Genomic DNA, 25,391 nt, shown 5'->3' with positions numbered 1-25,391 from the left:
AGTATAAACAGTTGTAGCTGAGAGTGACAAGCGAAAAGACGGTAGAAAAACGTTCTCGTCCGCCTCGAGGATTTTATTACTCCATTGAGACACCTTCCCTCGGTAGGTCTTAAAGTATGTGAACAAAAACCTAAAATTGTTGGCACCTTCCAAGCTGAGCGCATTATGTCCAGAAAGATTCTTAACGGGAGACCTTACTACATGGTAAAATGGTATGGATATTGTGCCAGTATCGCTTTCAATACTCCCCTTGTTCAGAAAAAGATTTCGTTCCCACTGTAACTCAGGAAGTGATAGTAAGGTGAAAACAGTGCACAATGTTGGACTGTCGTCCGGATTGGCTGTCATGCTTGATGCACAGTCAAGAGAGTATTACTGACATAGAGAAGTACTCACTTGGATTCAAAGTGCTGGAGAATACATCGATGAATGGGAAGGAATCAATATAGGACCACGACAGCAGTATTATAGCTGTTTCACAAAAAAGGGTAGGCTTGGCCCTCCTAAAGTTTGGCTCTACCAAAGCCATCCATCGATTGTTTTTCGAATAGCCTTGCTGATTTCAAGGAGATGAATTCTGCAAATACCGTCAAGGTTTCCTTTATGGGCATACCTTCAGTGTTTATGACTGAAAAACGCAAGAACGAGACCACTATTATTTCTTTAGGCATCAATTGGCAACCAGAAACAGACCTCCAGTTAAGGTGGCTCTTCTGTAAAGTCACTTCAGCAGCTGAACGCAGTCCGTAACCATTTCAGTATTGCCTCCAAATGTCCACCTGAGTAGTTATGATAATCGTGACTTTATTTCAACCCATAAACCACTCACAGGGTTGCAAAAGGGTAACCTTGCCTCGAAGTGCCTTCAAGTAGAGAAGAAGAGGGGGGAATTGATCCATGCCCTAAGTCGAAAACATTTTGAATGAATGTTGCACAGGTAGTGGAACAACAACTAACATCCTTCGTCATCGGATATGTGTAGTTGAAAGTTTGCGAACCAGTCATGAATAAAAAACAAGAATAAAAGTCATTGCTCAATTAAATTCATGGAAGAGATCATGTTCTCTTGATTCGTGGTAAGTAATCAAATGATAAGATTTACCAGGTAATAAAATCATTGTCTTCAGTTACGTTGTCGTGTCACGTTCGATTGACCACTTTGAGCTAATGTTTCGATGTTTGTTCCCACAGTTTAAGAACCTGAAAAGGCGCACGCCAACTACTGCATCACGAGAAAATTGAAAACTTTCTCCAATTACACAGTAGAGGGCTGTTTGTACGAGAGTTGGGCTGAAAATACTGTAAATCCTAGATAGGACCAACCAAAATTGTATTATACCTTCTTTTCTCCGTTAGGTGAGATCGGAGGTAACATGGGATTGTTCCTAGGATGTTACTCATCCGTTACCTAGCAACAAGATGAAGACAGAGATAACTTGCTCCTTAAGCCAACATGACTTAACTTATTCCTCAAAGCAAGTAATGAACAGCCCGTTTTATGTGGGATTGGATTGTAAGGTTTTTTTAAAACATGGCGAACGTTTTAGCACTCCCGGGCCCAACATTGCTTTGTAAAAATTGTACAATTCAAACTTCTTTATAAAGTATTTCCTTGAGCTTGAAGCATACCTTACATTTGTTGTTAAGTTCATAATGGCGAATCCATTAATTCGGTTCTCATTAAACATCATGCCACCTGTACATTGTGCTATTCATCCACAGTATCCATAATTAGAAAAACTTTGCGCATGATTATAAACAAAATCTAATCTGGAAGGACTACTCCATAGCTGTTAAATGTGGAATGTTGAATAAAAAGTATTAGCCATGGTTCTGACTTTGGGAGTGAATGATTAATAGTACCTTTAGTTACGATTCACAGGGCAAAGGTTATTAAAAATTTTTAATTTCTTGACTGGTTTCTGTATACCCTCGTGCCTTTACCTTTGACGTAAAGAAAAATGCAAGATGTCCGATCTTTCATTAGTTTTCGTTTAGTCATCGCTAACCAAAACTCCGTTCGACTGCATGCACAAACATAGTACATTGAAAGAATGGTCCGTAATAAAAGTCCCCGCAGTGACCTTGAATGCTCTTTCTAAAAAGAAAACAAGACTCAGCACAATTTCGAAATAACGCTCGAACTACACCTCAAGAGCCTGTTGACAAATTAGGCATAACAACCAATCAGATTATGATGACCTTGAATGACCTCCATACAAGCTCATGACGCGTTTTCACCAAATTAAAACGAACAATGGCATACTTTACATACGCGAACAATGGTATACTTTAAAAAGTTTTCATAAAATGCGCTGTACTCTGTTCTACTGACGTAAACACACTTCCATGTGTTGTCAGCTGTGCCTAAAGTCTTAATTAAATTACGATTTCATTTAGTATCTGATGATATTTGTAATTTCTTTTTTTCTTCTTTCCCGCCTCGATTAGCTCACTACATGCCAATGGAAGAAGTTTTGTATCAATTTATTTGCTTGTGATATAACAAAGTTTTGGTGTTGTTTTTGTTGCTCACGGAAGCCGCAACCTCGTTCTCAGTTTCTCTCCAGGAGAGACCCTGGGAACGAGGTTGCTGCTCTCTAGTGGGAAGAACGGATGCTAACATGGACCCACATGGTAGGCATCGCGTGTGTTGAGAGGGTAAAAGGTATTATATCCTTATTAAAAATTGTGATAACATTGACATTACCATCTCGACACTCAGCCACAATACCTCTTCAATTGGCAATTTCAAAACAATAACATCGACAAATATTGTCACGTAATTACGTCATCATAAGCTGATTAATCCTACATGCATGATTGCACTGTTTTCTTATTGATAGCATGTCATAATATGTGCGTAAGGAAAAAAACACCACTGAAGAAACACCGTTCAGTGTAATATTATCGCTGCTTCAAACATTCACAGCTGTACTGCATAGATGCAGAAGAGAGGTTATTTAAATCCTCGTTCAAAGTCATTAATGCTGAAACTTTCGAATCGCGTCTTGAACTCCTTGTTGTGACTTTTAAGGTGAGAGCTGTTGTATTTTGATTGTTCATAATTATAATTATATTTACTCGAATCAGTAAGACGAAAAAGATAAAAACCGCTTCGCTTCGTATGGTTGTCTTTTGAGTTTTCGTTTTTCTTCCTAAAAGCACGAATTCGCACGGAGAACTTGTGAAAACCGACATTGAATTAGCTTGCGTGACAGCGAAACTGTGAGCTAGGGGTATTTTGAAGAATGCCGATTGAAAAGCGTAGCATTTAAGGGTCGTCTACATCATTTAGGGTGAAGCAACGAATAATAACAGTTCGCCCCAGACATTTCTCTATACTATTTAGGGTTAAGCACTTGTTAAACACACGGTTAGCGTTAAATTGTGGTTATAGCAGACATTTGACATTACAGGACATAAATGCAATAGGTTCGTGTTTGCAAAATACTCGTGCCATATTGACTGTGAGTTTTCGATAATTACGGGTCCATTTACATCCAGTTTGTGTATATTTTTTATTGCAATTCACTTTCGCGGCGTTCTCGAAAAATAATCATAAATAACATTTCATAACGTAATGCTGACAGTTGTCATAAGTTCAAAGTAGACAGGCAGAACTGATCAACGTGATAAACAATGCAGATGACAAAGACGACAAGTCATCGTGATTTATGCGTAGAAAGGGTAAGAAATAAGACTAGAGAAAAAGATAATTCTTTTTCAAGTAACATTCACTGAGGAAATGTAGTTGTTCTCTTACTATGCTACTGACATGATTCATATAACTTTAAAATTTTCGAACAGTATTTTCTTGCTATGATCTTCACGAATAAATGCTGCTGAGATTTTTCCGAGGAGAAGTACACATTTGACCTTGCATGGGGATTTTTTTTCCATGAATATGTGGTATATGAATCACCTAAAAGTTGCTGTCAGAGAGTAACAAAAATGTAAGCTCTTGTCCATTGCTGCGAAACTCGCTTGCTCATCAGCCCTTATCACGAATTAGAATTCATCAATTTGAGCAAGAAGGCATTGTTTCTGAATAATTTCGTTGCTATGGAATCACACAATGTAAAAGGAAAAGGGCAAACGTAGCTCGTTTTTTTAGTAGCAGTTGCAATGACTTACGTGATAAGATCTCATAAAAGCCCACTCAATTACCGTTGTGACCAAAACTTCGATTTTCATCATCCAAGCGAACAAACTGGTTCATTTACCGTAGGTCTATTTTTATTACATTGATATAATAAATAATAGCCTATTCTCTTTAGTAGTAATCATCTGCGTTGCAAATGAGTTCATCGACAGGAATAGAAATTTCCGTTTCAATTAATTTATAGTTTGTCACGATCGTTCGATGTCCTCAACAGTTAGCTTTTGCAAACAATAGATATGCTTGAGTATGATGTATTATTCTAGAAAGTGACACAGGCATACTCGAAAAAAAACAAATCCGAGTGCTCCTATCAGGAGTCGAACCCTAAGACCTTCCGATCACTGGTTCGGATGCTCTACTGCTGAGCTACAGGAAACTAGATAGATATGCTTCCCTATTCTTAATCAAGGACAGTGCTTGGACACTCAAAAGCAAGGGTTTCTGTGATTTTGAAATTTTCATCTGAATTTAACTTTAAATTGTATTATTATACCTGCCTTGTTTATGGCAGTTCACATAAATTGTTAATAATTGTTATGTCAGCAGCTGTTATAAACAAAATTCAACAATTTTGATAATAAAATTTTGCGCTTTGGACATCGAGGAAAGGAAAAACGGAAACTGCGTACATGTAAAAAATAACAGTGCAGTTTTTAGAATGAAAATAATAATCCACTATATTTATGTTTCTTATCTATAAAATCAAAAACTGTTCAGTACAATTTTGTGAAATAAAAGAAAAATGCAAATTTCGAAGAAAACAGAAGGCGAAGAGTAAACTTTGGTCATTATTCACCTTATTGGAAACAAAATTTAGGGAAGATAAGAATCTTATAAGGATATTAGATTTGCTTTTTCTTTCTCACAAAGAGAATAATATACACCATCATATCCTTCTCTTTTATTATAATGTAATACAATTCCTATAATTCTGCCTTCTAACAGGAAACAACGCACTTTAGATAACTAAAGCTGTTGATATGCCAATGAGCTTGGCAATCTTATGCCATGGGTGACAGCTGTGTCAATACAATATTCGTAATGTTTTTTTACATGTAAAAAATTGTAAAGAACTGAATTGCAGAGATAAGAACTAGAGAAAAAAAATTCCCAACTGTGATTACTGTTGTGAGAAATGGCTTCATTCTTATTACTCAAAATACGATTAATGATTTATTAGTTTACCTGCAAAGAGCGATAGCACCAGAAATTAAGTAAGTGGATTTTTTTTAGATTATGCTGATATATCCTTTCTTATCTTTAAATCGGTTGCTAACTAAACACAATTATGTTTATTACCGTTCTTCCTAGTTGTTCTTCTTAAACAACACCATTCCAAATTTTTAATTTTTTTTTAATCTTCTGGTTTTGTTTCTTTTGATTGCTGTCCGCATCAAATAATAGACACAATGTATATGTACAGTACAATACCGCTACTTAAAAGTTGTGCCTGCTCAAAAGAAACGTTTTCGTGATCAGTCGTAGACACACGCTTCGACGTTTAAACTTTGCTATGAAGCAAAAACATTATAAATTTGAAATCTCTTTACTTATACCTTTACCTTGTTACCTTTATCTATACCCTAAAAGTTATTCTTTCTCTGGTATTTGCCTGTAAATGATTATTCTCCTTGTTTTTGATTGTTTTTGTTATAATTCCACTGTGTTTCTTACCGAATGTATACCGATGGTTTTACTGAAAACTACTGTCAACCAAACGAATAATAAAACAATCACAAACCTTTTTCATTTTTTGAAGGTGTCTCTCAATGGAAATACATTTTGTTCTTAGACAAGGTGCTTTATTTTTAATTAACGTTCTAAAACTTGTAAACATGTACGCTGTAATTCGTGGACATAGACGTGCATTTGTAGTATCGCCTTTCTTCTTGGAAAAAAAGAACTTGCTGATGGTTTGCAACTGTTTACTTGAACTGTCCACCTAAGATTTCACATACATCTTGTCGTTTATGTGTAATGTTTATCGATAGAAATGTCCATGGCAAATTTCTACATTTCTCTCGCTGCTTTACTTTACTCCTACCGAGGAGAAAATAAAGCAGCCACAAAGAAAAGAAAACTGAAGACATTTATATAGCACATTACAACTGAAAAAAAGGTAAGCAAAGTAATAGATACTCGAGTTAGTGCTTTATATTTTAATAGTCATATGTATCGGTTAAGCACAAATATCACTGTTTCATTCAACTTAAGTAAATTGAGTGTTTTCTGAAAATTTCTTACAACAACTGTTTTCTCAACAGAAACTGGATGAGCACCGCTAAGAGCAAAGCTAAGTGATATTATGTCTGCGAAGCTAAACGACATAGCAATGTCGAAACTGTCGAGAGAAGAACTTTCCCAGACAACACCCTCTCCAGATAACAATGTAAAGACCTCAGCAGAGATGTGGAAGGAGTTTGCGGATAATACAATCCTGCATGGAATCCGTTATGTCTTCATGAAACGACATATTGTCATTCGCTTAATCTGGCTTGTTCTGTTGCTCACCGCAGGTGGTTACTACATTTTTACTGTTTACAGAGCTTTCACTAAATTCTACAGTCGTCCAGTCAACACTGTAATAAGCACGAAACACGTCAAAGAGATGGACTTTCCAGCTGTCACGGTCTGCTCTCTCAACTCGTTTGCTAAGAGCAAACTAGTCGTAACGGATGACAACCCCCTGTTTGCATCCAGTGGCTTAAACATCAGCTCATGTGCTGTAACTTCAGAGGTTCGAGGCAACCGTCCTTGTGGGTTGTCTCTCCTTTGCTGTTGTGCTCCAACAGATGATATAGATGTGTACACTGCTATACCAAATTGTACAAGTGAATATAGGGAAGATCTTTTGGATGTAATAAAGCAATCCTCTCATCGTCTCGATACAGAAGCTTTTTCTCGACATTATAGCCAAGACATAAATTCCCTCGCTGGGCCTATGTGTGCGTTTGGCTGGGATAAGTCAACCTGTTCAACAAAAGACTTTGCTCCCATGGTAACCCAGTGGGGAATGTGCTACACATTTAATTCTGGAGCTGAAGAGAAAATTAAAAAGGTCGAGTCTGGTGGAGTTTCATCCGGATTGAATATCATTCTCGATGCACAGACTTGGGACTACACTCAAGGAAAATTCTCAGAAGGATTTAAGGTGCTGATTCATCATCAAGGAGAATATGTCGATGAATGGGAAGGCATCAACGTAGGACCAGGACAGCATGCTGTTATAGCTCTGTCGCAGAAAAGGGTAGGAGTTTTATCCATTTGAGGTATTTAAAATGTATGCTTCTTACTAGTCAAGAATGACTAAGAGTGGCTTGTTTGTTTACAAGTGCAGCTGGTTACGAGGCACGCCGGCCAATATCAAAAGCAAAACTCACTGTAAAGTAAAGCAAAAAATTATTTACTATCAATAACGCGAGAAGTGCTTGCGCAATCTCCCAAGCCAGAAGTTTATGATAAGTACTTGACAATAATCCAGATCGAATTGGAATTTGGAAACGTTGTTTGGTTTTATGTTGTTTTTGTTGTTGTTTGTTTGTTTGTTTGTTTGTTTGTTGCAAGGCAACAAATTAAGATAACAATGCGTGACTGTTGAATTTTTAATAAAACACTGAATCTTACAAAGAAAGGTACATGTCACAAAGCATTTTCAAGCTGTTCGTGCGCTAGAATATAATATATCAAGTATACTCGTTAAATGAGTTTTAAATTAAAAATAATGGACTCATAATCAAATTACAACCCAAGTCTATATAAGTTCCATAATGTATGACAACCTTGAAGAGTTTGTACATTGTAGGTGGAAAGTACTAAATGATAATAAGAGACAATAAATTTCTTACAGTATAAAAATCTGGAAAAGCCATACTTTACCAACTGCACTAAGAAAAAACTGAAAACGTTCTCCACGTACACATTAGCGGGCTGCATCTATGAATGTGAGGCTGAAAACACTATCAAATCGTGTGGTTGTCGACTTCCTGGCTACAAAGGTAGGATGATATTAGGATCTCTAGAATGCATTACATGTAGTCCAACTAAGATGAAACACTTCCATGGGTACCAGACAGAAAGAGTCAGTAATCCGTCTGAAAAGCTCGTTATAAATCTGTCACCCAGAAATCAACACGTTGTCAATGGTTGCCAATTTAATGTAGTTGAGCATGATTGTACATAGTTTTATCTATTATGTGAGTTCGTTTCGATTTGTGTCCCCAGTTAGTCCACAGGACTAAAGTCATTATCATTATTATTATTATTATTATTATTATTATTATTATTATTATTATTATTATTATTATTATTATTATTATTATGCTGTGCCATGTTATCCTTATTTACAGAGTGTCACTTCTTGGCCAGAAACATACGGCAATGACAGTATTTCATACCCCATAATCCAACCATTTTATCTTTTGGGCTAAGGGCGTTTGAGTTTCCTATCTATTTAACAAATCGACGGCAGTTTTCTATGGTCTATACTCTTATAGACCATAAAATGACGTCAAAAAATGTTCAAAACTCAAGTGGAACCACGAGCCAAAGGCGAGTGGTTTCACTGCCAAGTTTTGGACATTTTATGGCGTCATTTTATGGTCTATAAGAGTATAGACCATAGAAAAATGCTGTCGATTTGTTTTTTACAATAACATGGAAAACGTAAGAGCGGAATTGGCTATTTTTTTCGTTGAGAAAGCGCGCGCGTTACATCTGACGTCATTTTTATTGTCTGTACTCTTATAGACAATAGCTACGAGCCAATCAGCGCGCGGGAATTTGGACAGTTATTGTAAAATGATTTGAATCAAGTGGCCGTTCCCTTTTACGCGCTATGAAAGTAGACCAAAATTGGTAGAGGGCTGTCATCAGCATTCTTGAGGAAAGAGGCTGTGGTATCAGAAATAATACAAGGTAGTTAGAACTCTAGCACGTGCGAAACCGGTTCACCGGCGGTCATCTTGAGCGTAAATACGTTACGAATGTTGTTTTGTTTTTTCTTTACGTTTTATCTGTGTTAGATTCTCTCCAAGTTCCCGCTTGTGTATCACCAGAAGAACTGAACTGTACTGCGCTGGTGGCAAGTGAGTAAGACAGATTATCTGTTTGATCGACGTTTGCATGTGACAACACAGCTTAAACACGCCCTTCTGGGCAGTTAAGCAAGTTATTTGGAAAATTGGTAACGGCTTACGAAGATGGAGATCACTTTTCTGTGCAACTGACAACACAATTACACGTTCTTCGTTAACGAAAGTTTAAGTAACGACCCCAGTTTCTTTGTTATGGTGTAACACAATGCAAATCGTAATAGTGCTTTGTCTTTGATCAAAAACCATCAAACTGTAAAGAAGTACCTAGCTGAAGGCATACACTGATTACTAATGAATAATCTTTTTTTAAATTGATCTCTCTAGCGTTGATAGATGAGGCGTTTTGCGACTGCCAAGTTCCTTGCTCTCAAACTAAATACACCCCTGAAGTGTCTTATTCAAAGTTCCCAGATATTGGCACTGCTCAAGGATTTGTGGCGAGTGGTCACTATCCCGACGTAGAGTACCAAAGGTATTGTAATGTGTGCCGTGAATATTTGAGGAGGATGCTTTGTATAAGTTTTAGGGAAAGGATTTTTGGTTTTAGGCAAATTCCCGTCATGTAGCAGTGGTTCTTTGTTTACTGTTGAAGACAAAAACGATTGCATTTTTAAAAGAAAGTCTTGGTAGAGTGGGTACCTTGAACACAAAGAGAGAGGCATACTCTAAGAGCCATTAACTTGAAAGTTGTTTTAAAATGTCGCGTTCCTGACGTCTATTGCGCATTACCTCCAATTGTTTACACTGATATATTTTTTTTATCAACTACTTCTTGTGTCTCATAAGGAATATATTGTTCTGTTCCTTCAACAACCTGAACCATGCCCTTTAGATCCAAATAAAGAAGCAAACTTCCATATGGCTAAGAAAAAAATTGTCTACCCGGATGGTAAATCTCGCCTTCATATTTTCATCACGTCGATTTTTGCAACAGAAAATGTGGAACATATCTCCTTCATTTAGTCTGTCTTATTACTGAAGTCACCCACGCAAATCAATAGATACCGCTTAAAATAAGGTGACAGGAAGTAACTGGTTAAGGAAGACCATTTTATTATTGTTATTTCATTCTCCTTATTCATCAGGAACAATCTGGTGCTTTTACAAGTGGGATTCAAATCTCTGAGTTATGAGATGCAGGAGCAGCAACCAGCTTATGATAGCAACGCTTTGTTTGGTAATGAATGGTTTGTTACATTTGTGTCTATTTCTGATCCAAAACTGTAATATTCTTGACAGGATTAAACAGAGATCTGTAAGAAGTTTGTTCCGCAGAGGTTCATTGTTCACACTTTCAAAAAGAGCCAGTTGAGGAACTTGTGACATTTTGCTCTCAGCCTCGCCTGTCGCCCAACTTTCGGTCAAGTTTAGTCTTCATTTTTCTTCTTGGAAGAAATTGTAATTTATCCCACTTGAGTTACATTTCTTTATCCTATTTATAAAATGTACCTAAAATGTCCGAAGGTAGCGCCATGGCATTTCCCCATTTTTCCTAACATTTAGGTTTTTGGTAACCCTGGAATGTACAGGTGTAGATACCATGTGTCAATAATATGTATCTTGGCCTTGGCTCGCCAATGTCCCCATGCCTCAAAGCCTAGTGAGTTTGTTCTTATCGGCTGTGTAGAAGAGGCAACGTTTCGTCTTTTTACATGTCGCCTCTTTAGTACAGACTGATGCTAAGCAACGATTCTAATTTATTTCGTAACTGAATAGTGCTCTTAATTAAGCCAGATCTTCTTCTTAGTTAGTGACATTTTAATGGGATGAAAGGGCAAGGAAGTGACTGGAAAGGTGGAGACTCGATAAGAAAGAATAACGACTAATGAACTATTTATTTCCCTCTTCAGGTGAGATCGGAGGTAACATGGGATTGTTCCTTGGGTGCAGCTTATTTATCTTCTGCGAGTTTATCGACTTCCTCATCGTTTTCCTAACAACAAAAAAACGTCAGTCAACCCACCCGGCATGACAATAACAAACAGAAACCCGAAATTCATGACTTGATGTTCTCTATCTATATGCGGAAGGATTTATTTACATGGCCAATAGAGCTGACCACCCCACCTGCCTGCTCCCACCTCCGTACCTTTTAGCACGCTATTGGATGACGCTTATTCGTATGTAGGCATGTTTTCCTTTTGTAATCGATGTATGTTTTATTGGTTGTTTTTATAAATAAAACAATGGTTCAACTAATTTTAATCAAGTTTTTTTTCATGTTTTTTCATGCAGATATTGAAAAAGAGCTTTAAATTTTTAATTGGCGCTTTTGAAAAAAATTCCTTTGGCACACACTTTATCCATCTGTACGGATGAACTAATTATCTTTGAAAAATTCGAAAGAGAAACAACAAAGAGAAGTTAAAAAATTACCGGAAGGTGTGCCAAGACTGCCTTCACCAGAACCAATAATGTTAAAAAGAAAAGGAATCGAAAGAAGAGAAGGCGTAAAAAGAATCCGTTTCCCTTTGAAATTTCGCGGTGGAATTACGATTTTTCATAATCACACTAAAAAATGTTATGCATGTTTCTGATTTATTACAGTCCCCTTGCCCTTGCCATGTTCAACGTGTTTGTGTTTTTCTGTGCCCTCAGTTCGTTCGCACAGCAACAAATCTTAATTTCTTTCTATCCGGTTGGGTAGAGAACAAGCGATATTTGAAGTACATACATGTTTAAGAGGGTAATTTGAACAAGGATAGTGAGGCCCTAGGGAGAGTAGAAGAATTGAAGGTTAGGGCTTTGAAGAAACGAGTACTGAAAACTAGTAATAATCATTCATTTTTTCCGAGATAACTGAGATTTATTTTGGAAAGAAAATGCTATACATTGTTATTTATTTCAAAACCTTTAGAATTATTGTTGCTTCGTTATCTCTGAACCAATGCGTGGTTACCCCAATTTTCGTTATTATTCCATAAAACTATATCATTCGATGTTATAGTTATATTATTGTCACTACATTCTATATTGCTTTCGCATGCGTTTGCGTGAGGCCAAGCCGCTGTACGCAGCATAACATTGGTTAACATCAACGCTCTGCCCATACAATACTTCCTCCAAGGTTGCGGCAACAACAATATTAATGATATAGAGTAGCCGAGTATCAATGGATACGAGTCATCATACGGATCATATCACCAATATTTTATTTAATGTATGTATGGTGCACGTATATCGTTTATAAATCCAGTTACTACTGTCTTGTACCCCTGTGCTTGCTGAAGAAGTCCCATCTATTCCGTACACGAGTTTGCAGAATTTCATATTGACATATAAGTCGGGCGAAGTCATGTTGAACAGTCGCACAAATCTTTCATACCTCAAATTAAGTGAACGTTATCCCTCGCAATCGCTGTTTCAATTTTCTAAAGGCACTACGCTATAACATATGTTTTAAGAAATCAAACTGATAAAAGCTGTATTACAAGATGGCTGAATGGGAGTTTGTGCCCTGTAAGCACTCAGTAACAACCCACACTTCCTCCTCAGGGGGTTTCTTGAATCGAACTGCAACAACAGCGAAAGAGGAAGTAACTTTCTGAATTGTTCAATCACCGGCACGAAAAGAGAAGAAACATGGTGTCTTCTCTACAGCAAATTTATTCATTTTGCTACAAACCAGGGGAAGGTTGTTCAAAAAGTTGATAATTCTATCCAGCGGATAAAATGAGCTCCAACCAAAACATTTTATCCTTTGGAGAAAGTCGTCCGTTCTTTAAACAACTGGGGCCTGCCAAACTATTTCCAGTTTAAATAATTAATGGCAATTATCAAAGGTACCCATGGCCAGTGGTTAATTTCGGTAAGGCCTCGTTCGCTTCAGAAATTCGGAGTTAGTTGTAAAGAAAAACTAAAGTGACATTGAAACTGTGAGCCAGGGGTATTTTCAAGAATGCCGATTGCAAAGTGTAGCATTTTAGGCTCGTCTAAATCATTTAGGGTTAACCTTTTGATCCTAGGTTTGTGCTATTTTTTCCAGTTACTTTTTGGTAATAAATCGTCTGTACCACTTAATTTCTCCATAAATGGAGATAAAATAAAAATATCTGCGGTCTTTAGAAACCGTGGGCTCAGGCTAAATTGTCACGTGATACAAGTTACGGTTGTTGTTTGTTTGCTTTATAAGTGTTTTTCGAGCCATTTTCCTCTGCAGAAGCCCATATTCTGGCATCATTAAGCTAGAATGTAGGTAGAGGCAAGCTTCTGAAAGGAAACAGAGTTGAGAGGTGGTTTCATGCTGACTGAGTCGCCAAACATGCTGATGATGGCAATATACATCAGCTGGTGCCATTAACACATTATCGTGACGTTGTGGCTTTAGTCAAACAAGAAGCAATTCATAGAAGCAAGAACAGTGTTTTCGGCGTAAATATACGTTGTTAGGATCCAAAGGGTTAATGAAATTTTCTTTTTCCATTGTAGTTCACATTTCGATATCACAGACTCCGGAAACTGGTGTTAGCTTTTAGTATTAGTAACACTAGAACGTTTTGTGTTAGTCTAAGCAAGGAATAAGGACTTAGTTTGAGAAGGTAGCTGGTACAAGCCTTCAAGAGCTCCATTTCAAAACAAAACCCAAAGTGCAAGTCAGGGGGGTGGTCAGTTTTGAAATTAACCTTTCAGGGCAAGCTCTTTTTCGCTTAACAAACACACCACCGTATGCCTAGTTACGCTAAAGTGTTGCCGCGTGATGAGAAGGCTTGTCGACGCCCAAAACCCCGACTCTTACCTAAAACTAACTCTATTTCAAAGAAATGAACCAACGGCCAAAGCAATGACACTAATTCTACAATCCCGATACTGACCCCGGGCTCGAGTGAAGGTTAGCAATTTTCTGTTCCTTGAAGATGTCAAATGACCAGCTCACGTGACTTAAATTGTTCCCTTAAGCAACGAATAATAACATTTCGTCCCAGACATTTCTCTACCCTTTCCAGGGTTAAGCACTTATTACACACGGTTAGCTTTTAATTGTGGTTATAGCACACATTTGATATTACAGGACATTAATGTAATAGGTTCGCGTTCTGCAAAATACTCCTGCCATATTGACTGTGAGTTTTCGATAATTACGAGTCCATTTACATCTTTGTGTATATTTGTTATTACAATTCACTTTCTTGGCGTCCTCAAAAAACGATCATAAATAGTATTTCATGACGTAATGCCCACCGTTGTCATAAGTCCAAAGTAGACAGGCAGAACTGATCAACGTGATAAACGATGCAGATGACAAAGATGACAAGTAATCGTGATTTATGCGTAGAAAGGGTAAGAAATAAGACTAGAGAAAACGATACAAATTCTTTTTTAAATAACATTCACTTAGGAAATGCAGTTGTTCTCTTACAATGCCACAGACATGATTCATATAACTTTAAAATTTTCGAATAGTATTTCTCGTTATGAACTTCACGAATACATGCTGCTGAAATTTTTCCGAGGAGAAGTACACATTTGACCTTGCATGGGGAACTTTTTTCCATGAATATGTGGTATATGAATCACCTAAAAGTTGCTGTCAGAGAGTAACAAAAATGTAAGCTCTTGTTCATTGCTGAGGAACTCTCCTGCTCATCAACCCTTATCGCGAATTAAAATTCATTAGAGTGAGCAAGAAGGCATTGTTTCTGAACTAACTTCGTTGCTATGGCAGCACACAATGTAGAAAGAAAAGGGCAAACGCAGGTCATGTTTTTTAGTAGCGGTTGCAATGACTTACGTGATAAGATCTCAAAAAGCCCACTCAATTACCGTTGTGACCAAAACTTCGATTTTCATCATCCAAGTGAAGAAACTAGTCTATTTACCGTAAGTCTGTTTTTATTACATTGATGTTATAAATAATAGCGTATTCTCATTAGTAGTAATCATCTGCGTTGCAAATGAGTTCATCGACATAAATAGAAATTTCAATTAATTTATAATTTATCACGAACGTTCGATTTCCTCAACAGTTAGTTTTTGCAAACAATAGATATGCTTTCCTGATGCCCAAGGAAGGAAAGAGCGTTTCTTAATGTTCTTAATCGAGGACAGTGCTTGGACACTCAAATCCAAGGGTTTCTGTGGTTTGAAATTTTCAACTGCAGTAAACTTTAAATTATATTATTATGCATGTCTTGTTTATGGCAGTTGACATAAATTGTTATTAATTGTTATGTCAGCAGCTGGTCTAAGCAAAATTCAACAATATAGATAATAAAATTGTGCGCTTTGGACATCGGAGAAAGTAAAAACGGAAATTTGTAGACGCAAAAATAACAGTGCAGTTTTTAGAATGAAAATAATAATCCACTATAATTATGTTTCTTATCTATGAAATTAAAGACTGTTCAGTACAATTTTGAGAAATAACAGAAAATGCAAATTTCGAAGAAAACAGCAGGCGAAGAGTAGACTTTGGTCATTATTCACCTTATTGGAAACAAAATTCAGGTAATCAGATTTTCTTTTTCTTTCTCACAAAGAGAATAATATACACCATCTTATCTTTCTCTTTTATTATAATGTAGTACAATTCCAATATTTTGACCTGTTACCGGGAAGCAACGCACTCTAGATAACTAACGCTGCAGATACGCCAATGAGCTTGGCAATCCTCTGCCATGGGGGATAGCTGTGTCAATACAATATTCGTAATGTTTTTTACATGTACAAACTTTTTAAAGAACTGAATTGCAGAGATAACAACTAGAGAAAAAACTCCCACTTGTACTTACTGTTGTGAGAAATGGCTTCATTTTTATTACCAAAACACCATTAATGATTTATTAGTTTTCTTGCAAAGAGCGACCGCACGAGAAATTACGTGTGTTAGATCATGTTGATATATCTTTTCTTATCTTTAAATCGGTTGCTAACTTAACACAATTATCAGTGTTTACTAGAGTTCTTCCTAGTTGTTCGTTTTTTAAAAAAACCATAAGAAATTTTGTAATTTTATTTTTTAGTCTTCCGACTTTGATTCTTTTGATTGCTGTCCACGTCAAATATAAGAAAAAATGTATCTTTACACTACAATACTGCTACTTAAAAGTTGTGCCTTCTCAAAAGAAAAGTTTTCGTGATCAGTCGTAGACACACGTTTCGACGTTTAAACATTGCTATGAAGCAAAAACAGTATAAAAATTGAAATCTCTTTATTCATACCTTTACCTTCATACCTTTATCTATACTTTAACAGTTATTCTTTCTCTGGTATTTGCCTGTAAATGATTATTCTCCTTGTTTGTTATAATTTCACTGTGTTTCTTACCGAATAAATACCGATGTTTTTACTGAAAACTACTGTTAACCAAACGAATAATAACAATCACAAACCTTTTCATTTGCAGGTGTTTCTCAATATAAATATCTTTTGTTCTTAGGCCAGGTGCTTTATTTTTTATTAAGGTTCTGAAAATTGTAAACACGTATGCTGTCATTTGTGGACATAGACGTGCAGTTGTAGTATCGCCTTTCTTCTTGGAAAAAGAGAACTTGTTGATGGTTTGCAACTGTTTACTTGAACTGTCGACCTAATATTTCACATACTTCTTGTCGTTTATGTGTAATGTTTATCGATAGAAATCTCCATTGCAATTTCTATATTTCTCTCGCTGCTTTACTTTATTCCTACCGAGGAGAATATAAAGCAGCCACAAAGAAAAGAAAACTGAAGAAATTTATATAGCACATAACTACTGAAAAAAGGCAGACAAACCAATTGATACTCGAGTTAGTGCTTTGTATTTTAAGAGTCATATGTTTCGGTTCCGCACAAATATCACTGTTTCATTCAACTTAAGTAAATTGAGTGTTTTTTGAAAAACTTTACTACAACTGTTTTCTTAACAGAAGCTGGATAAGCACCGCCGAATGCAACTCTAAGTAATATTATGTCTGCGGAGCTAAACGACATAGCAATGTCGAAACTGTCGAGAGAAGAACTTTCCCAGACGACACCCTCTCCAGATAACAATGCAAAGACCTCAGCAGCGATGTGGAAGGAGTTTGTGGATAATACAACCCTGCATGGAATCCGTTATGTCTTCATGAAACGACATATTATCATTCGCTTAATCTGGCTTGTTTTGCTGCTCACCGCAGGTGGTTACTACATTTTTACTGTTTACAGCGCGTTCACGAAATTCTACAGTCGTCCAGTCAACACTGTAATAAGCACGAAACATGTCAAAGAGATGGACTTTCCAGCTGTCACGGTCTGCTCTCTCAACTTGTTTGCTTACAGCAAACTAGTCGTAACAGATGACAACCCGCTGTTTGCATCGAGTGGCTTAAACATCAGCTTATGCGCTGTAACTTCAGAGGTGCGAGGCAACCGTCCTTGTGGGCTGTCTCTCGTTTGCTGTTGTGCTCTAACAGATGATGTAGATGTGTACACCGCTATAGCAAATTGTACAAGCGAATATAGGGAAGATCTTTTGGATGTAATAAAGCGATCCTCTCATCGTTTCGACATAGAAGCTTTTTCTCGACATTATAGCCCAGACATAAATTCCCTCGCTGGGCCTGTGTGTACGTTTGGCTGGGATATGTCAACCTGTTCAACAAAAGACTTTGCTCCCATGGTAACCCAATGGGGAATGTGCTACACATTTAATTCTGGAGCTGAAGAGAAAATTAAAAAGGTCGAGTACGGTGGAGTTTCATACGGATTGAATATCATTCTCGATGCACAGACTTGGGACTACACTCAAGGAAAATTCTCAGAAGGATTTAAGGTCCTGATTCATCAACAAGGAGAGTATGTCAATGAGTGGGAAGGCATCAACGTAGGACCAGGACAGCATGCTGTTATAGTTCTGTCGCAGAAAAGGGTAGGAGTTTTATCGATTTGAGATATTTAAAATGTGTGTTTCTTATTAGTCAAGAATGACTAAGAGTGGCTTGTTTGTTTACAAGTGCAGCTGGTTACGAGGCATGCCGGGCAATTTCAAGAGCAAAACTCACTGCAAAGAAGAGCAAAAAAATACTTTATTATTAACTATCAATAACGCGAGAATTGCAATCTCCCGAGCCAGAAGTTCAAAATAAGTGCTTGACAATAATTCAGATTAAAATGAAATTTAGAAATGTTGTTTCTTTGTTTTAGGTCAAAAAATTAAGATAGCAACGCGTGACTATAGGTACATGTCACAAAGCATTTTCAAGCTGTTCGTGCGCTAGAATATAATATATCAAGTACACTCGTTAAACGAGTTTTCAATTTAAAATAATGGACTCATAATCAAATTACAAACCAAGTCTATATAAGTTCCATAATGTATGACAACCTTGAAGAGTTTGTACATTGTAGGTGGAAAGTACTAAACGATAATTAGAGGCAATAAATTTCTTACAGTATAAAAATCTGGAAAAGCCATACTTTACCAACTGCACCAAGAAAAAACTGAAAACGTTCCCAACGTACACATTAGCGGGCTGCATCTATGAATGTGAGGCTGAAAACACTATCAAATCGTGTGGTTGTCGACTTCCTGGCTACAAAGGTAGGATGATATTAGGATCTCTAGAATGCATTACATGTAGTCCAACTAAGATGAAACACTTACATGGGTACCAGACAGAAAGAGTCAGTAATCTGTTTGAAAAGCTCGTTATGAATCTGTCACCCAGTAATCAACATGTTGTCGATGGTTGCAAATTTTAACGTAGTTTTAGCATGATTGTACATAGTTTTATCTATTATTTGGGTTCGTTTTGATTTGTGTCCCCAATTGGTCCACAGGACTAAATACTGTGACCCTTCAATAAAGTCATTATTATTATTATTATTATTATTATTATTATTATTATTATTATTATTATTATTGTTATTATTATTATTATTATTATTATTATTATTATGTCGTGCCATGTTATCCTTATAACAGAGGAACTGCCGGAGAAGCTGCATTAAGGCCGCCGAAATTATTTGAAAATCCATAGAAGTAGACCAAAATTAGTAGAGGGCTGTCATCAGCATTCTTGAGGAAAGAGGCTGTGGTGTCAGAATAATACAAGGAAGTTAGAACTTTAGCACGTGTGAAACCAGTTCTCTGGCGGTGATCTTGAGGGTAAATACGTTTTTAATGTCTTTGTTTGTTTGTTTATTTCTTTGTTTGTTTTTCTATACGTTTCATCTGTATTAGATTCTCTCCAAGTTCCTGTGTGTGTATCACCGGAAGAACTGAACTGTACTTCGATGGTGGAAAGTAAGTAAAACAGATATTTGCATGTGGCAACACAGCTTAAACATGCCCTTCTGGGCAGTTAAGCATGTTATTTAGAGAATTGGTAATGTGCTAGGAAGATGGAGATCACTTTCCTATGGAACAACACAATTACACGTTTCTTTGTTAACGAAAGTTTGAGTAACGATCCCAGGAATTCTTTTTTATGTTCCAACACTACGCGAATCGTAATGGTGCTTTGTCTTTGATCGATAACCATCAACCTGTAAAGAATTACCTAGCTGAAGGCATACACTGATTGACTTATGAATTCTCTTTTTTAAATTGACCTCTCTAGCGTTGATAGATGAGGCGTTTTGCGACTGCCAAGTTCCTTGTTCTCAAACTAAATACACCACTGAAGTGTCTTATTCAAAGTTCCCAGATATTGGCACTGCTCAAGGCTTTGTGACGAGTGGTGACTATCCTAACGTAGAGTACCAAAGGTATTGTAACGTGTGCCGTGAATATTTGAGGAGGATGCTTTCTATTAGTTTTAGGGAAAGGATTTTTGGTTTTAACAAATACCTGTCATGTGGCAGTGGTTCTTTGTTTACTATTGAACACAAAAACGATTGCATTTTTAAAAGAAAATCTTGTTAGAATAGGAACTTGAACACAATGTGAGACGTATTATACTCTAAGAGCCATTAACTTGCATGTTGTTTTAAATGTTGCTGACGTCTATTGCGCATTACCTCTAATTTTTTACACTTTTTTTTATCAACTACTTCTTGTGTCTCATAAGGAATATATTGTTCTGTTCCTTCAACAACCTGAACCATGCCCTTTAGATCCAAATAAAGAAGCAAACTTCCATATGGCTAAGAAAAAAATTGTCTACCCGGAAAGTATATCTCGCCTTCATATATTCATAACGTCGATTTTTTTCAACAGGAAATGTGGAAAATATCTGGTTTATTTGGTCTGTCTTATTACTGAAGTCAGCCACGCAAGTGTTAATAAATCAAAAAGGAGGGCAATTTTATTATAGTTATTTCATCATCCTTTTTCATAAGGAACAATCCTGCTGGGTACCTAGCATGCTGCTATGATGCCGATGGTAACGTCTTGTAGACTTTACGGCCTCTATTTTACGTTAACTGAAACCAGCTGCATAGTTAACATTTTTCTCTTTCTCCTTATTCATTAGGGATAACCTGGTGCTTTTACAAGTGGGCTTCAAATCTCTGAGTTATGAGATGCAGGAGCAGCAACCAGCTTATGATAGCAACGCCTTGTTTGGTAATGAATGGTTTTTGACATTTGTGTCTATTTCTGATCCAAAACTGTAATACTTTTTATGGGATTGAACAGAGAACTGTAGCAAGTGTGGTCCGCTGAGGTTCATTGTTCACACTTCCAAAAAGAGACAGTTGAGGAACTTGTGACATTCTGCTATCAGCCTCGCCTGTCGCCCAAGTTTTGGTCAAGTCTAGTCTTCATTTTTCTTTTTGAAAGAAATTGTAATTTATCCTACTTGAGTTATATTTTTTTATCCTTTTTATAAAATGTACTTAAAATGTCCGAAGGTAGCGCCATGGTATTTCCCCATATCTAATAACAGTTAGGTTTTTGGTAGCCCTCGCGTCTAGCCATGGTGCTTTACGATTTCTGGAATGTAAAGGTGTAGACGCAATGTGTCAATAATATTTATCTTGGCCTTGACTCGCCAATGCGCCCATGCCTCAAAGCCTAGTGAGTTTGGTCTTATCGGCTGTGTACTGGAGGCAACGTTTCGTCTTTTTACATGTCGCCTCTTCAGTACAGACTGATGCTAAGCAACGATATCTAATTTATTTCGTAACTGAATAGTGTTTTTAATTAAGCCAGATCTTCTTCTTAGTTAGTGAGAGTAAAATGGGATGAAATGGGCAAAGAAATGATTGGACAGGTGGGAACTCGATAAGAAAGAATAACGACTAATGAGCTATTTATTTCCTTCTTCAGGTGAGATCGGAGGTAACATGGGATTGTTCCTTGGGTGCAGCTTATTTATCTTCTGCGAGTTTATCGACTTCCTCATCGTTTTCCTAACAAAAAAAAAACGTCAGTCAACCCACCCAGCGTGACAATAACAAACAGAAACCCGAAATGCCAACTTTTTTCTCCGTTTTTTGGCGTTTCTTCGATTTATGTAGAATGTTGAGATTCGATCAAACATTATTCACAAGATGAATGATTATGGATAGATTTTATGTCTTCAGAGAGTGTGCAAATTTTCGTCTTGTTTGATTTTTGCGGATTCGCAAATATAACGCCCTTTTCAAAAGACATTTTCTCACAACTGCGCGGTTAGAATTTCAAATAAAAACGGTGTTGGCACAGTCCATCAATCAGTGTTTTGTGTTCGGCAAAATTAACATTGGGACCTACGAATCCTTTTGCGAGATTGGCCATTAAAGTTGGTCGAAATGGGCAAACCAGAATACATTTTTCCCGCCACTTTTTAATTACCAAAAGACAAAAATTTACACTCTTTTTATTTGTCTGGAGTATCTGTACTGTTTAAAACGCTACAATATCGTATCGCGAAAACTTTATCAAGTTTTGATACTTTTACCGCGAAAAGAATATCTAAAAAACTTGTAATCGGAAATTTGAGCTTTTTACTTCAATTTTCTTAATATTAGCTAAAATCGACATGTGACTTTTAAATCCATCTTGTGACTTTTACAATACTTTGGAATTTAAAATTTGTGAGGTCACTTTGAAATTTGATCTCTTTAAAATGTTTACCTTTTACTTTCAATTTTCTTTCCTTCATTAATTCATTTATTTCAGTTTACATCTTGACTAACTATTAATATATAATAGTTTCGAAAACAAAACACATGTCGCTGGACTGCACTGGACTCTCGCAGTTGTTGCTGCGCCTTTCAATAACGATTTGCGTGTTTTACTGCCGTCAATAATAACTACGCCGACAACTAGCTGGCCGCAAAAACCGACAAAGTGGATCGAAATCCGCCAAAACAGCGCACGAACATGCCTTTTTGATGCCGTTGAGTCAAACCATTTTTGTTTTCTTATAGGTCCACTGAGGTGATGTACGCTAGTGAAATGCGTAATGATTGGTTGAATGTTGAACTTCAGAGTCCGCCTGTTATTGAAAGGCGCAGTAGGGTGATGTTACACGGGACAACTTCACAACGAAGGTGTGATACAGGCGCGTGGACGATTTTCTGTGCAGATTTTGCGTTAGTTCATCAATATGCTTTGTAAGACTATTAATGTTTAAGCCGGCAATTTTAAAACCACGTTCATGTTAAACAAATTGATCTCAACTTGTGTACAAGAAATTTATATGTAGTAAATAGATGTTGACCTCATATGTCAGATATCAGTTCTTCCTAAATCGTCTGCCTTTCAAGAGTCTGTGAAGCCCTCACGACTGTTGATCTAGCACTTACGTTCGAACAAGATCTTTTGAAATGCTTAAGCTCTGGAAGAATAAAACTCTTTGTTTGTTGAGAAAGTTAAGTTATTGTAGCCTTGAAGCATGTAACAAAAGAAGTATGTATGTCAACGGCGGAATTGCAAACAAGGCGTTGTGATAATCCTACAGTATAAGAATCCTGAAGCTTTCATCGACATAGGTCGAATTCCACAGTGCCACACGCAAGTTAGATGTCTTGCTATATGATATTTTTAATTTCAATTTGTAGGTTTTGTTTAATTGAACGAACAAAGTAGAAGAGGAAACTGAAAAAAAAAAACGATAATTAGTGCAAATCTAATTTGATGTATCCATAATAGCTTGTGTCCCAATTGATAAAGCGTGCACTGATACGTGCTCATAATGCTTGATCAGTTAGCGTGCCGTTCAAAATGTTATGACACTTTTTATCCCAGGGGGGGGGGGGGGGGGTACTCGGGTATATTAGTTACGGGGAGGTGCGAATGAGGCCAAATTTTGAAACCCAAAAAAAGTCCCGTCACGCTAAGGAAAACCCAAAAAAGTCCAGCAGCCAAAAACGTAACCCAAAAAAAGTCCAGCAGATGATTGATCGTTAACAAATAAACCGCTATAACTTTACGAGTGTTGTCTTTGTCTTGTCATTTTATTTGCATGATTTACACTTGTTAGTGAAATCGTTTTGCGTAAAATCAAGAATGGTAGGGCACGATTTTCATCAACCCTAAAAAAAAGTCCTCGCCAAAATCTTAAGGGCAAAAAAAGTCCACCATAAAATTTCAAACCCGAAAAAAGTCCCAAGCCGAGAATTTCACACCCAAAAAAGGTCTTTGCACGTCCCCGTCACTAAGATACCCGAGTACCCCCCCCCCCCCCTCCCCCGGGCTTTTCATCACATTTGAATTAGTCACAAATATGTACTAGCTGAAAGTTAACAAGCAATTTACAATCTTATCTAAAAATTAAAAGTGGTGAGGCGAAGTGATCTCTTTGTAATGAAAAATTCTGGTTTAGAAACTTAAATCACAGTTCGTCAACATTTGAAACGCAAAACGTGGATGCATGAGGATTAGCAAAAGAAGATAGGGATCGATCGAATAATGATTAAGACAGCAGAATAGCAACATCAAGTAATAGAACAACAAGTCGAAAAAGTGCTGGCTTGCTCATTGACCAGCTGCTCCCCAATACCATATAGATACTCTCTAACGGAGTCGTCCCCTACGGGGAGGAGACGGCTGACATTTCAGACTACTAACGGAGTTAAATCACAAAGAAAGACGAAAAATTTGGAGGTAAAGTAAACATAACCCAACATGACAAATGTCAACCTTGCCTTTCATTCCATCCCTCCCCCTAAAGTGAGATCCTTGACTTACCCATCAACGTAGCCTTCCCAATGCAAATATCAACAGTGAAAAAAATTGAGTCGGCTGCGAGTAAAAGTCTTTGAAAGGTAGATTTCTTGAAAGGTTACAAATAGACCAAAAAAATTAGTGCGGTGCGAAGGGAACTACGGTTAGTGCAGCTCAATATATTTTCGTAACCGAGTACTTCAGTAGACACGAAAAGATAACAACTAAATTTCAGTCTCAGGGTACAAAGACTTAAATACTTCTCACCTGGTGATTACAATTGTCCATCCAAACCAAACAGTGACCCACGTTTCCTGCGTAACCCTTGCGTGTCTCATATCATGTGATAGGGGAGTGGCATAATATGATTCTTGACCTGAAAGGCCTGCGAGCAAGCTTTCTTTAGGTCATCCGAGGGAAGGATAGCGCGAGCCGCGAGAGGTTGCGGCTCGCTTCGCTCGCCGCTCGTGCTATCCTCCCGCGGATGACTTAAAAAGAACTTGCTCGCGGGCGGGCTATGAGCTTCCATACTAGGCGATCTTTTATAATATTAGGAAATGAATCTATACTTGTTCATCGTGGTGCAAATTACCTAACGGAATCTGACCGTCAAGGACGGTGCATCTTGAGATACTCGGGTTTCCTATGGGTGGTGCCTACTGATACAGAGATACTTTTGCAGGGGTAAAAACTATGCAGAGAAAGCAGAACCTAGCAAGTGCTCTTGGAATCCAAAAAAAAACCTTTGGGGTAACCATGCATTTTCAGAGATAATATGGTCACTCATGGATAGATTTGAATCTAGCCACACATCTAGATTGCGAACTGGCGATTGCGGGTCACGTCTCCTTGTTAAGCTAATAAATGCTGACTTTTGAAAGTTGCTGTCTGGTGCCTATCAAAAGCAGTTCTGTTTTTGAATCGTTCATGAGTAGCTTGTCATGTGACATCCATCTCCTGATGTCTTCTGTGCAACGTTCGATGGCAGCAAACTGCATCAGCTCGTCCACACTGATCCTTGGGACTAAAGGACAGGTACAGCATAACAGTGCACAGTGGTTAAGTGGCCTTTGACATCATGAAACATCGCGCTGGCGTATTCCGTAAAGAGAAGAGGTCCAAGACAGGCCAGCCTTG

General features: G+C 37.4%; 2 protein-coding genes across 4 annotated transcripts; both read left to right on the top strand.

Annotated features, from left to right (window-relative positions):
- Positions 1 to 2,911: 2,911 nt before the first annotated feature.
- On the top strand, positions 2,912 to 11,396 carry LOC146489690 (acid-sensing ion channel 4-A-like). Its single transcript, XM_085103815.1, has 7 exons — positions 2,912 to 3,037; positions 6,430 to 7,412; positions 8,013 to 8,160; positions 9,187 to 9,249; positions 9,583 to 9,730; positions 10,344 to 10,435; positions 11,109 to 11,396. The coding sequence occupies exons 2-7, from the start codon at positions 6,471 to 6,473 to the stop codon at positions 11,228 to 11,230; spliced, it is 1,515 nt and encodes a 504-aa protein (XP_084959941.1). The 5' UTR covers positions 2,912 to 3,037; positions 6,430 to 6,470; the 3' UTR covers positions 11,231 to 11,396.
- A 3,078-nt stretch (positions 11,397 to 14,474) lies between these two features.
- On the top strand, positions 14,475 to 23,327 carry LOC146489689 (acid-sensing ion channel 4-A-like). Of its 3 annotated transcripts, none has more exons than XM_085103833.1 (7): positions 14,475 to 14,535; positions 17,104 to 18,086; positions 18,611 to 18,758; positions 19,401 to 19,463; positions 19,780 to 19,927; positions 20,635 to 20,726; positions 21,432 to 23,327. In XM_085103833.1, exons 2-7 carry the CDS (start codon positions 17,145 to 17,147, stop codon positions 21,551 to 21,553), a joined length of 1,515 nt encoding a protein of 504 aa, XP_084959959.1. In that variant the 5' UTR covers positions 14,475 to 14,535; positions 17,104 to 17,144; the 3' UTR covers positions 21,554 to 23,327. The 3 variants fall into 3 exon arrangements, with proteins under 3 accessions (XP_084959959.1, XP_084959952.1, XP_084959966.1); XM_085103826.1 differs by lacking the exon at positions 14,475 to 14,535 and adding an exon at positions 14,869 to 15,075; XM_085103840.1 differs by lacking the exon at positions 14,475 to 14,535 and adding an exon at positions 15,631 to 15,702.
- Positions 23,328 to 25,391: the final 2,064 nt, after the last annotated feature.

This window comes from Pavona decussata, unplaced genomic scaffold, assembly GCF_977016875.1.
Source record: "Pavona decussata unplaced genomic scaffold, jaPavDecu1.1 SCAFFOLD_4, whole genome shotgun sequence".
NCBI lineage: Eukaryota > Metazoa > Cnidaria > Anthozoa > Scleractinia > Agariciidae > Pavona > Pavona decussata.
This window is presented reverse-complemented; position numbering and strand designations above follow the sequence as displayed.

Coding starts and splice junctions, on each gene's coding strand:
- LOC146489690 (XM_085103815.1), top strand. CDS start 6,471: ATGTCTGCGAAGCTAAACGACATAGCAATGTCGAAACTGTCGAGAGAA. Junction 8,161..9,186: donor TCGACTTCCTGGCTACAAAG/GTAGGATGATAT, acceptor TATCTGTGTTAG/ATTCTCTCCAAGTTCCCGCT. Junction 10,436..11,108: donor TGATAGCAACGCTTTGTTTG/GTAATGAATGGT, acceptor TTCCCTCTTCAG/GTGAGATCGGAGGTAACATG.
- LOC146489689 (XM_085103833.1), top strand. CDS start 17,145: ATGTCTGCGGAGCTAAACGACATAGCAATGTCGAAACTGTCGAGAGAA. Junction 18,759..19,400: donor TCGACTTCCTGGCTACAAAG/GTAGGATGATAT, acceptor CATCTGTATTAG/ATTCTCTCCAAGTTCCTGTG. Junction 19,464..19,779: donor CTGTACTTCGATGGTGGAAA/GTAAGTAAAACA, acceptor TGACCTCTCTAG/CGTTGATAGATGAGGCGTTT.